At 44.8% G+C, this 13,355-nt stretch overlaps 1 protein-coding gene across 1 annotated transcript in view; it reads right to left on the reverse strand.

Moving 5' to 3' along the window:
- The window catches only part of LOC106563221 (protein turtle homolog B), a 46,769-nt gene that overhangs the window by 20,814 nt on the left and 12,600 nt on the right, over window positions 1–13,355 (reverse strand). The window contains exons 4-7 of the mRNA XM_014128584.3: window positions 2,525–2,671; window positions 1,458–1,606; window positions 1,179–1,296; window positions 140–281 (exon numbers count right to left, since the gene is read on the reverse strand). Of these exons, the coding sequence (XP_013984059.3) occupies window positions 140–281; window positions 1,179–1,296; window positions 1,458–1,606; window positions 2,525–2,671 (556 nt within the window). The remainder of the gene's footprint in view (window positions 1–139; window positions 282–1,178; window positions 1,297–1,457; window positions 1,607–2,524; window positions 2,672–13,355) is intronic.

The raw sequence follows: 13,355 nt of genomic DNA on the forward strand, positions 1-13,355 counted from the left end.
TAAACATTCAGACACACAACTCATGAAGGACATTCAAATAAAGCAAACGCCACATTAGAAACATCATAACAAACGCAAAATCCCATGTAAACACACAAATCCAATATGAAGAAACTGTGACAAAATACACCAAACTTACTCTATGTGATGGACGTTCTCTCCCTGCCTCTGCCACACATAGGTCATGTTGGGTGGATCAGCCACGGCCTGGCACCGCAGCAGGGCATTCTGGGTCATGTTGAGGGCCGTGTTATTCGGGGGGATAACAATAACTGGAGGACCTGTTTGAGACCAGATAGAAGAGATAAGGGATTTCTTTCCTTGATCAAATTTAGCAGGACATCGCAGATTAGCAAGATATCTCGAATCCAATCAGTTATCTGGTGAGAGCAACACTACCACACAGCATGACACAGCAACATTTTTCATGTTGGGAGATTATGGCTGATTGAGATAAATGTTTAGAGGATTTGCTTGAAGGTCTGTTTTACGGGCTTACATAAGCCTTCGAAAAAGTTACTACAGCCAGAAATCAAAGCCTTACTATAATCCAAACAGGTGTCAATGCCAAAGCTAAACGGCATATCCTGGTCATATTGACGTCATTGGGCATAAACATAGCATGACTTAAAATAAATGGAGCATATTGTATTACATAACTGAGATTCATGAGGAAAAACATCCACAGAAAGATGGCTACCCTGGGCTACTCTGGGGTGGCAGGGTAGCCTAGTGGTTAGAGCATTGGACTAGCAATCAAAAGGTTTCAAGTTCAAATCCCTGAGCTGAGAAGGTACAAATCTGTTGTTCTGCCCCTGAACAAGGCAGTTAACCCACTGTTCCAAGGCCATCATTGAGAATAAGAATTTGTTCTTAACTGACCTGCCTCGTTAAATAAAATATAACACAACATAAATCCTCAGATTCACCTGTAATGGAAGATCTCCCATACCCCACTAGATGGTGATAATGCCTCACTACACTCAAATGAGGATTTGGGTAATACTAGACAAAATGATGGAAGATTGTATGGCTCACTGTGTACCAGTGGGGATTCCAGTGACTAAGACTGGGAGAAAATAAGGACAGAGTATGGTGCTAGATTTTTCTATTCTCCTAGTATGACCCAGGGGGAAACTGTAGACAGGAAACTCATAAACAAACAGACAGTGACTGACCTTTGACCTTCAGCTTTGTAACATGAGTCACATTACCCTCTGTGTTGGTGGCGAGACATTCATACCGTCCTCCGGCCTCCGTGCTCACTGCTCTGAGAGACAACGTCCCACTCAGCAGCTGAGAGAGAGAGCGAGAGCAAGAGAGCAATGAATTTCCATCCGGGGACAATAAAGTTTGCATTGAGAGCGAGAGAGATTGCAATGTGGAATTGTAGCGGTGAAATTAACTTTTTATATATTTCTTTGTTTAGCCATGAAGACTGAACCATGACTCCTCACCTCAACGTTGTCTCCTCCAATCAGAGTACCACCTTTAGCCCAGGTTATGGTGGGTTTTGGGTTGCCACGAGCAACACAGGCTAGAGAGAGAGAATTCCCCACTAGAGTCTCCAGGACAGGGGGAGGGGTCTTGGTGAAAATAGGAGGAGCTACAGAACAACAACAAAGACAGTCAACAATCGACATACCAATTAGGATCTGGCAAAAAATACTTGAATCAATTATAGAACCCATTGCTCTTTATGGTTGTGAGGTCTGGAGTCCGCTCACCAACCAAGAATTCACAAAATGGGACAAACACCAAATTGAGACTCTGCATGCAGAATTCTACAAAAATATCCTCTGTGTACCATGTAAAACACCAAATAATGCACGCAGAGCAGAATTAGGCCGATACCCGCTTATAATCAAAATCCAGAAGAGAGAGGTCAGAGAGAGAAAGAGGGAAGAGAGGGGAGAGAGGTCAGAGAGAGATAGAGGGAAGAGAGGGGAGAGAGGTCAGAGAGAGATAGAGGGAGCGTGTGTAGAGAAAGAGGTCAGCGAGAGATAGAGGGAGTGTGTGTGTGTGTGTGTGTGTGTGTGTGTGTGTGTGTGTGTGTGTGTGTGTGTGTGTGTGTGTGTGTGTGATAGGAAGGATGACGATAATAGGGCTCCATGGCCGTCAAATCATTCCCCTCCCCATTACCAGCCCATCCCTATTACCAGCCCCTCCCCATCACCAGCCCCTCCCCTCACCAGCTCCTCCCCATCACCAGCCCCTCCTTTCACCAGCCCCTCCCCATTTCCAGCCCCTCCCCATCACCAGCCCCTCCTCTCACCAGCCCCTCCCCATCACCAGCCCCTCCCCATCACCAACCCGTCCTCTCACCAGCCCCTCCCCATTTCCAGCCCCTCCCCATCACCAGCCCCTCCTCTCACCAGCCCCTCCCCATCACCAGCCCGTCCTCTCACCAGCCCCTCCCCATTTCCAGCCCCTCCCCATCACCAGCCCCTCCTCTCACCAGCCCCTCCCCATCACCAGCCCCTCCTCTCACCAGCCCCTCCCCATCACCAGCCTATCCTCTCACCAGTTACAGACAGTAGGGTCCAGGTCCCATTGTGGGTCTCATCTGTGGTTTTGTCCAGCAGGAGAATGCGACACTCGTACAGGCCCTGGTCCTCCATGAGGAGCCCCTTCACTCTCAGAACAGTGTTCCTGACCAGAGACACACGGCCTGGGGACACATAGGAGGACACAGGGTTAGACGACATGAGACAGGTTACAAACCAATCAGAGAACTGGAATTTTAGGGGTTTTCAATTCAAAGAATGTGTGCTTTACAACTGATAGGAATTTTCTTCTATGGTACTTAAATGTCCAATAGATAAAGCCTTCACGATGTCGTGAGCTTTGAAATTTGATCTCCTGGTTGCCAGGTGACTGCACCCTGGGGCAATGGTGTTTGCTGACTCACCCCTCCCTACCCCATGTGGCTTTTCTCTCTCTCTCTCTCTCTCTCTCTCTCTCTCTCTCTCTCTCTCTCTCTCTCTCTCATCTCTCCCTCACTCCAGTTATCTCTTAGCTTGTCATTTCTTTTGTTATTCTATAAAGCCATTTTCACAATAAATAACTGAAACACTGCAGTTTATCAGCGTGATTAGCCTCTCCTTTACAGACAGTAAAGCATTTAGGAAACTAATAAAACATTTATTACGAATAATAACATTTGAAACTTGAGAAAATGCACATTGTTTGTTTGCCAATTGCCTCTCTCTCATCCATAGACACATACACCTACCACACACATATACAAGACATTACAAGAACATGAGCCTGCCTCACACTGTAGCGCTAATGTGTTTGTGACATTGAGTCATTGAAGTGTGTTGAGCTAATCATTAACCACAGTCCTTGTCCCTAGTGACAGGGTGGGACTGTTTCTATGCCCACAGTGGGGATCAGGAAGCTAGTTAAAGGGATGATGGCTGTGATAACAGGTGAGGAACCACGTATGACATCACATCGTGTTTACTTTTCTAAATGGAATGGGGACTAAATCCACATTGGGGTTGGGGTCGGAGCAAAATACACATTCACATGATAACATACATAAACAGAGAGAGTGAGAGCGATAATAGAGAGAGAGGGAAAGCGATAATAAGGAAAGAGATAATAGGGAGAGAGAGAGAGGGAGATAATAGGGAGTGAGGGAGAGGGAGAGGGATAAGAGGGAGACAGACAATAGGGAGAGAGTGAGGGAGAGAGATAATAGGGAGAGAGATAATAGGGAGAGAGAGGGAGAAAATAGGGAGAGAGAGGGAGAGATAATATGAAGCGAGAGAGTGGAATAGATACTAGGGAGAGAGAGAGAGATAATAGGGTGAGAGAGGGAGATAATAGTGTGAGAGAGAGGGAGAGAGAGATAATAGGGAAAGAGAGGGAGAGAGATAATAGAGAGAGGGGGAGAGAGATAATAGGGAGATAGAGAGGCAGAGAGATAATAGAGAGAGAGATAATGGGGAAAGAGAGGAAGAGAGATAATAGGGAGATAGAGAGGCAGAGAGATAATAGGGAGAGAGAGAGGGAGATAATAAGGAGAGAGAAAAAGGGAGAGATACTAGGGAGAGATGATAGGGAGAGAGAGAGGGAGAGAGGGGAAGAGAGAGGAAGATAATAGAGAGAGAGAGGGAGAGCGATAATAGTGAGATAGAGAGGGAGGGAGATAGAGAGGGAGATAATAGGGAGAGAGATAATAGAGAGAGAGGGAGATAGATAATAGGAAGTGAGAGAGATAATAGGGAGAGAGAGGGAGAGGGATAATAGGAAGCGAGAGAGATAATAGGGGGAGAAGGAAGCGAGAGAGATAATAAGGAGAGAAAGAGAGGGAGAGAGATAATAGGGAGAGAAAAAAATGAGCAAGATAATAGGGAGAGAGATAATAGGGAGCGAGAGAGGGAGAGAGATAATAGGGTGAGAGAGAAAGAGAGACATCAGGGAAAAATAGGGAGAGAGATAATCGGGAGATAAAGGGGGAGAGAGATAATCGAGAAGGAGCAAGATAATAGGGAGAGAGATAATAGGGAGAGAGAGCGAGTGGGAGAGAGGTAATAGGGAGAAAGTGGGAGAGCGAGAACAGAGAGGGAGAGAGATAATAGGGAGAGAGAGATAATAGGGAGAGAGAGCGAGAGGGAGAGAGATAATAGGGAGAGAGAGGGAGAGCGATAAGATCAAGAGAGATAATAGGGAGAGAGATAATAGAGAGAGGGGGAGAGAGATAATAGGGAGTGTGATAGATAATAGGGAGAGAGATAGGAAGAGAGATAATAGGGAAAAAGAGGGAGAGAGATAATAGAGAGAGAGATAATGGGGAAAGAGAGGGAGAGAGATAATAGATAGGGAGAGGGAGAGAGATAATAGGGAGAAAGAGGGAGAGAGATAATATGGAGAGAGAGAGAGAGAGATAATAGGAACAGAGAGAGGGTGATGTATAATAGGAAGTGAAAGAGATAATAGGGAGATAGAGAGGGAGAGAAATAATATGGAAAGAGAAAGAGGGAGAGAGATATTAGGGAGCGAGAGAGAGAGGGAGAGAGATAACAGTGAAGGAGCGAGATAATAGGGAGAGAGAGAAAATAGGGAGAGAGGGAGAGAGATAATAGGGAGAAAGTGGGAGAGCAATAACAAAGAGAGAGATAGGGAGAGAGAAAGAGGTAGGGAGATAATTGGTTGGAAAGAGGGAGAGAGATAATAGAGAGAAAATAGAGAGAGAGCGAGAGAGAGAGAGAGAGAGAGAGAGGAAGTTAATAGGGAGAGAGATAATATAGAGAGATAATAGGAAGAGAGAGAGGGCGATGTATAATAGGAAGGAAGATAGATAATAGGGAAAGAGAGGGAGAGAGATAAGAGGGAGAGAGATACTAGGGAGAGATGATAGGGAGAGAGAGAGAGGGAGGAAGAGAGCGAGAGAGGGAGATAATAGAGAGAGAGGGAGAGCGATAATAGTGAGATAGAGAGGGAGAGAGATAATAGGGAGAGAGATAATAGGGAGAGAGATGTAATAGGAAGAGAGAGAGGGAGATAGATAATAGGAAGTGAGAGAGAAAATAGGGAGAGAGAGGGATAATAGGAAGCAAGAGAGATAATAGGGAGAGGGAGAGAGATAATAGGGAGAGAAAGAAAGGAGAGAGATAATAGGGAGAGAGATAATAGGGAGCGCAAGAGGGAGAGAGATAATACGGAGAGAGAGAAAGAGGGAGAGAGATAATAGGGAGATAGAGAGGGAGAGAGATAATAGGGATTGAGAGAGAGGGAGAGAGGTAATAGGGAGAAAGTGGGAGAGCGAGAACAGAGAGGGAAAGAGAGGGAGGGAGAGAGATAATAGGGAGATCGAGAGGGAGAGAGAGAATAGGGAGAGAGAGATAATAGGGAGAGAGAGCGAGAGGGAGAGAGATAATAGGGAGAGAGAGGGAGAGCGATAAGCTCGAGAGAGATAATAGGGAGAGAGATAATAGAGAAAGGGGGAGAGAGATAATAGGGAGTGAGAGAGATAATAGGGAGAGAGAGGGAGAGAGATAATAGGGAGTGAGAGAGAGAGGGAGATAATAGAGAAGGAGATATATAAAAGAGAGAGATAATGGGGAAAGAGAGGGAGAGAGATAATAGGGAGAAAGGGGGAGAGAGATAATAAAGGAGCGAGATAATAGGGAGAGAGATAATAGGAAGAAAGTGGGAGAGGCCAATAACAGAGAGCGAGAGGGAGGGAGGGAGATAATAGGGAGATAGAGAGGGAGAGAGATAATGGGGAGAGAGATAGAAAGAGATAATAGGGAGAGAGAGATAATAGGGAGAGAGAGCGAGCGAGATAATATGGAGAGATAGAGGGAGAGTGATAAGAGCGAGAGAGATAATAGGGAGAGAGAGCGGGAGAGATATAATAGAGACAGAGGGAGAGAGAGGGAGAGATAATAAGGAAAGAGACAATAGGGAAAGAGAGAGGGAGATAATAGGGAGAGAGAAAGGGATAATAGGGAGAGAGGGAGAGAGATAATAGGGAGAAAGAGAGAGGGAGAGATAATAGGGAGTGAGAGAGAGGGAGAGTGGGAGAGAGAGAGGGAGAGATAATAGGGAGAGAGAGAGAGAGATAATGGGAGAGAGAGAGGGAGAGAGATAACAGGGAGAGAGAGAGAAAATAGGGAGAGAGAGAGAAGGGGGACTCACCCACAAACAGGACCAAGCCTGGCCTGTTGAGGAGTGACGGACTTCATCTTAGCTGGAGGGGTGCTCTCATCTTATCTACGAACATAGACAGGGCCCTAACTCCCCTAGCTCCACAATGAAATAGGGTGCAGGCCAGCTTAGTAGAGTCTGCCACTAAGGTTTAGATCTGGTTTAGATCTTATCTGTCGGAAAGATATCAGTTTGTCTCTGTGAATGGTTTGTCCTCTGACAAATCAACTGTACATTTTGGTGTTCCTCAAGGTTCCGTTTCGGGACCACTATTTTTATCATTATATATTTTACCTCTTGGTGATGTCATTCGGAAACATAATGCTAACTTCTTTGGGATGGGGGCAGTATTTTCACGGTGGGATAAAAAACATACCCAATTTAATCTGGTTATTACTCCTGCCCAGAAACTAGAATATGCATATAATTAGTAGATTTGGATAGAAAACACTCTAAAGTTTCTAAAACTGTTTGAATGGTGTCTGTGAGTATAACAGAACTCATATGGCAGGCCAAAACCTGAGAAGATTCCATACAGGAAGTGCCCTGTCTGACAATTTGTTGTCCTTCTGTTGCATCTCTATCGGAAATACAGCATCTGTGCTGTAACGTGACATTTTCTAAGGCTTCCATTGGCTCTCTAAAGCCGCCAGAAAGTGGAATGGGGTGTCTGCTGTCTCTTGGCAAAGAACAGCAGCAGAATTTGTAAGTGGTCAGCCTGGGGACAGTGGGACTGAGATGCGCGCATGCACGAGACTACTCCATTTTTTTCTTTCAGCCTTTGAATGAATACAATGTTGCCTGGTTGGAATATTATCGCTATTTTACGTGAAAAATAGCATAAAAATTGATTTTAAACAGCGTTTGACATGCTTCTAAGTACCGTAATGGAATATTTAAAAAAAAATTGTCACGAAATGCGCTCGCGCGTCACCCTTCGGATAGTGACCTGAACGCACGAACAAAACGGAGCTATTTGAATATAACTATGGATTATTTGGAACCAAAACAACATTTGTTGTTGAAGTAGAAGTCCTGGGAGTGCATTCTGACGAAGTACAGCAAAGGTAATCCAATTTTTCTAATAGTAATTCTGAGTTTATTGAGCCCCAAACTTGGTGGGTGTCAAAATAGCTAGCCGTGATGGCCGACCTATGTACTCAGAATATTGCAAAATGTGCTTTCGCCGAAAAGCTATTTTAAAATCTGACACCGCGATTGCATAAAGGAGTTCTGTATCTATAATTCTTAAAATAATTGTTATGTATTTTGTGAACGTTTTTCATGAGTAATTTAGTAAATTCACTGGAAGTTTTCGGTGGGTATGCTAGTTTTGAACATCACATGCTAATGTAAAAAGCTGTTTTTTGATATAAATATGAACTTGATTGAACAAAACATGCATGTATTGTATAACATAATGTCCTCGGAGTGTCATCTGATGAAGATCATCAAAGGTTAGTGCTGCATTTAGCTGTGGTTTGGGTTTATGTGACATATATATGGTGTAAAATAGTTGAATGTTTGAGAAAATTGAATTGTGGTATTTTAGTTGGTTTTGTATTTCGCGCCATGCAATGCCATTGGCTGTTGGCTAGGGGTTCCGCAGGCGGAACGGGGTTCCGCTAGCGGAACGTCTGTCCTCAACAGGTTAACTTTCACTGGTATGCGGATGACACACAGCTGTACATATCGATGAAACATGGTGAAGCCCAAAAATTGCCCTCGCTGGAAGCCTGTGTTTCAGACATAAGGAAGTGGATGGCTGCAAATGTTCTACTTTTAAACTCAAAACAGAGATGCTTGTTCTAGGTCCCAAGAAACAAAGAGATCTTCTGTTGAATCTGACAATTAATCTTGATGGTTGTACAGTCATCTCAATTAAAACTGTGAAGAACCACGGCGTTACTCTGGACCATGATCTCTCTTTTGACGAACACATCAAGACTGATTCAAGGACAGCTTTTTTCCATCTACGTATCATTGCAAAAATCAGAATCTTTCTGTCCAAAAATGATGCAGAAAAATGTATCCATGCTTTTGTCACTTCTAGGTTAGACTACTGCAATGCTCTACTTTCCGGCTACCCGGATAAAGCACTAAATAAACTTCAGTTAGTGCTAAACACGGCTGCTAGAATCTTGACTAGACCCCAAAAATGTGATCATATTACTCCAGTACTAGCCTCTCTACACTGGCCTCCTGTTAAGGCAAGGGCTGATTTCAAGGTTTTACTGCTAACCTACAAAGCATTACATGGGCTTGCTCCTACCTATCTTTACGATTTGGTCCTGCCATACATACCTACACGTACACTACGGTCACAAGACGCAGGCCTCCTTACTGTCCCTAGAATTTCTAAGCAAACAACTGGAGGCAGGGCTTTCTTCTATAGAGCTCCATATTTATGGAATGGTCTGCCTACTCATGTGAGAGACGCAGACTCGGTCTCAACCGTTAAGTCTTTATTGAAGACTCATCTCTTCAGTAGGTCCTATGATTGAGTGTAGTCTGGCCCAGGAGTGTGAAGGTGAACAGAAAGGCACTGGAGCAACGAACCGCCCTTGCTGTCTCAGCCTGGCCGGTTCCCCTCTCTCCACTGGGATTCTCTGCCTCTAACCCTATTACGGGGGCTGAGTCACTGGTTTACTGGTGATCTTCCATGCCCTCCCTAGGAGGGGTGCGTCACTTGAGTGGGTTGAGTCACTGACGTGATCTTCCTGTCTGGGTTGGCGCCCCCCTTTGGTTGTGCCGTGGCGGAGATCTTTGTGGGCTATACTCAGCCTTGTCTCAGGATGGTAAGTTGGTGGTTGAAGATATCCCTCTGGTGGTGTGGGGGCTGTGCTTTGGCAAAGTGGGTGGGGTTATATCCTGCCTGTTTGGCTCTGTCCGGGGGTATTGTCGGATGGGGCCACAGTGTCTCCCGACCCCTTCTGTCTCAGCCTCCAGTATTTACGCTGCAGTAGTTTATGTGTTGGGGGCTAGGGTCAGTCTGTTATATCTGGAGTATTTCTCCTGTCTTATTCCGTTGTCCTGTATAAATTGAAGTATGCTCTCTCTAATTCTCTCTCTCTTTCTCTCTTTCTTTCTCTCTTTCTTTCTTTCTCTCTCTAGGAGGACCTGAGCCCTAGGACCATGCCTCAGGACTACCTGGCCTGATGACTCCTTGCTGTCCCCAGTCCACCTGGCCGTGCTGCTACTCTAGTTTCAACTGTTCTGCCTGTGGCTATGGAACCCTGACCTGTTCACCGGACGTGCTACCTGTCCCAGACCTGCTGTTGTCAACTCTCCAGAGACAGCAGGAGTGGTAGAGATACTCTGAATGATCAGCTATGAAAAGCCAACTGACATTTGCTCCGGTGTTGCTGACCTGTTGCACCCTCGACATCTACTGTGATTATTATTATTTGACCCTGCTGGTCATTTATGAACATTTGAACATCTTGGCCATGTTCTGTTATAATCTCCACCCGGCATAGCCAGAAGAGGACTGGTCACCCCTCACAGCCTGGTTCCTCTCTAGGTTTCTTCCTAGGTTCTGGCCTTTCTAGGGAGTTTTTCCTAGCCACCGTGCTTCCACAACTGCATTGCTTGCTGTTTTGGGGTTTTAGGATGGGTTTCTGTACAGCACTTTGAGATATCTGCTGATGTAAGAAGGGCTTTATAAATTTATTGGGAATTAGAGAGAGGGAGAGAGATAATAGGGAGAGAGAGGGAGAGATAAAGGGGAGTGAGAGAGAGGGAGAGAGAGGGAGAGAGATAATAGGGGGTGAGAGAGGGATATATAATAGGAGGAGAGAGGGAGAGAGATAATAGGGAGAGAGAGAGGGAGAGATAATAGGGAGAGAGAGAGGGAGAGAGATAATAGGAAGAGAGAGGGAGAGATAATAGGGTGAGAGAGAGGGAGAGATAATAGGGAGAGAGGGGGAGAGAGATAATAAGGAAAGAGATAATAGGGAAAGAGGTGCGAGAGGGAGATAAAAGCGAGAGAGAGAGAGATTGAGAGATAATAGGGAGCAATAGAGGGAGAGGGAGAGAGATAATAGGGAGAGAGAGGGAGAGCTAATAGGGAGAGAGAGAGAGCGATAATAGGGAGAGAGATAATAGGGAGAGAGAGAGTGATAAGAGGGAGAGAGATAATATGGAAAGAGCGGGAAAGAGATAATAAGAGAGAAAGAGGTAGGGAGATAATAGGGAGAGAGAGAGAGGGAGATAATATTAAGATAGAGAGGGAGAGAGATAATAGGGAGAGAGGGAGAGCTAATAAGGAGAGCGAGAGGGAAGTAATTGGGAGAGAGAGGCAGGGAGATAATAGGGAGAGAGTGAGAGGGAGAGACATAATATGAGAGAGAGAGAGAGGAGAGAGTTAATAGGGAGAGAGAGGGAGAGATAATATATATAGAGAGAGTGGGAGAGATGTTAGGTAGATGCTAGGTAGATGCTAGGTAGAAAGAGAGAGGGAAAGAGATAATAGGGAGAGAGAGGGAGAGAGAGGAAGAGAGATAATAGGGAGTGAGAGAAAGGGAGAGAAAAACTAGGGAGAGATAGAGAGAGAGAGGGAGAGAGAAGGAGAGAGATAATAGGGAGAAAGGGGGAGAGAGATAACAGGAAGAGAAAGAGATAATAGGGGGAGAGAGATAATAGGGAGTGAGAGAGAGATACTAGGGAGAGAGAGGGAGAGATAATAGGGAGTGAGAGAGAGGGTGATAGATAATAGGGGGTGGGAGAGGGATATATAATAGGGGGAGAGAGATAATAGGGAGAGAGAGAGGGAAAGAGAGGGAGAGAGATCATAGGGGGAGAGAGAGAGGGAGAGATAATAGGGAGAAAGAGGGAGAGCAATAATAAGGAAAGGGATAATAGGGAAAGAGAGAGAGAATACACTGCTGGAATACACTGCCATCAGACACACCTAACTGCACCACATATCACACTTTCACAAAATGCATGAAGACATGGCTAAAGGTCAATCAGATTTGTGAACATAATCACTAGCTGTGTATTACCACTTTCCATGTTGTCTGTTGTCTGTAGCTTGTGAGGTGTGGAAACACTTTGTTGTTTTTATGGATTTTGTCTTGTTGCTTTTTGTTCTATGTTGCTCTGTCTGTATGCTACATCTTGCTTGTCCTATGTTGCTCTGTCTTTATGCTATGTCTTGCTTGTCCTATGTTACTCTGCGTGTGCTCACTGTTCAATGATTGTCTATATTGTAATTGTTTTTAATAACCTGCCCAGGAACTGCGGTTGAAAATTAGCCGGCTGCCTAAAACCGGCACTTTTACTGAAACGTTGATTAATGTGCACTGTCCCTGTAAAAATAAAATAAATAAACTCAAACTCAAGGAGATAATAGAGAGAGAGAGAGATGGAGAGATAATAGGGAGCAAGAGAGATGGAGAGAGATAATAGGGAGCGAGAGCGAGAGGGAGAGAGATAATAGGGACAGAGATAGTAGGAAGAGAGAGAGGGGGAGAGCGATAAGAGGGAGAGAGATAATAGGGAGAGAGAGCGGGAGAGGGATAATAGGGAGAGCGAGAGGGCGAGAGATACTAGGGAGAGAGAGAGGAAGAGAGATAATAGGGAAAGAGAGGGAGATAGATAATAGAGAGAGGGGGAGAGAGATAATATGGAGATAGAGATGGAGATAGATAATAGGGAGAGAGAGGGAGAGAGATAATAGGGAGCGAGAGAGGTAGAGAGATAATAGAGAAGGAGAGAGATAATAGGGAGAGAGAGAGGGAGAGCGACAATAGGGAGAGAGAGGGAGAGGCAGGGTATTGCAAACAAATCAACTCTGTAATAAGATTAGTGGGGCTTAGAGTGGGGTTTCAGTGAAGGCATTGTTGATTTAAATACAATCACAATACTGGCCCATTCACAATACTGGCCCAGTGTCCCTCTTCTTTGGCAGCCATTGTCCCACATGGTCATTCTCTGGCACCACATCCACCACTCCTCCCCCTCTTTCTCTTGTTCTTCACTGGCCGGTCCCTCCCCTCTTTGGCCCTCTAATTCTCAAAATAACTACTCCTTGTTGACTGCAATGTCAGTCTCTGTGTGAGTGTTTCACCCATGTTCTGGGAAACGCTCTCTTTCTCACCCATTAGTTCAGATACATGTGTGGAACATCTGAGTCCCATTTGATTAATAATAATATGTTTCCATTGTATGCCCAGTCTAGCAACTCAGAAAATGCAACCACATCCCATTGCACTGAATGCATCACTAACCAAAGTCCAGCCAGGTTTCATCATGGCCTCGGCTTTGAGATGACAGACCAACAGAAAAGCATCATGTACACCCCTAACAGCACAGGCACATGACGTAATGGATCCGCTCAAATAACCCACCTAGGATAATATTTAATTACACTACTACCCAATATCATTTTACCTTTTCATTTGTTGATGAATGACAACAAACAGATAAAATCAGCATCACTAAAATACGCAACACTTACACATAGGCCAAAGTCAATCTACTATTACAGCTTCACATTTGTGTAAATATCAGCATGTGTTGGTTGCTGATGGGACTTCCCAGGCACCTAAGGATATGACATGTAGAATCTACAGTTGAAGTCGGAAGTTTACATACACCTTAGCCAAATACATTTCAACTCTGTTTTTCACAATTCCTCACATTTAATCCTAGTAAAAATTCCCTGTCTTAGGTCAGTTAGGATCACC

This window comes from Salmo salar, chromosome 11 (assembly GCF_965601325.2).
Source record: "Salmo salar chromosome 11, fSalSal1, whole genome shotgun sequence".
Classification (NCBI taxonomy): domain Eukaryota; kingdom Metazoa; phylum Chordata; class Actinopteri; order Salmoniformes; family Salmonidae; genus Salmo; species Salmo salar.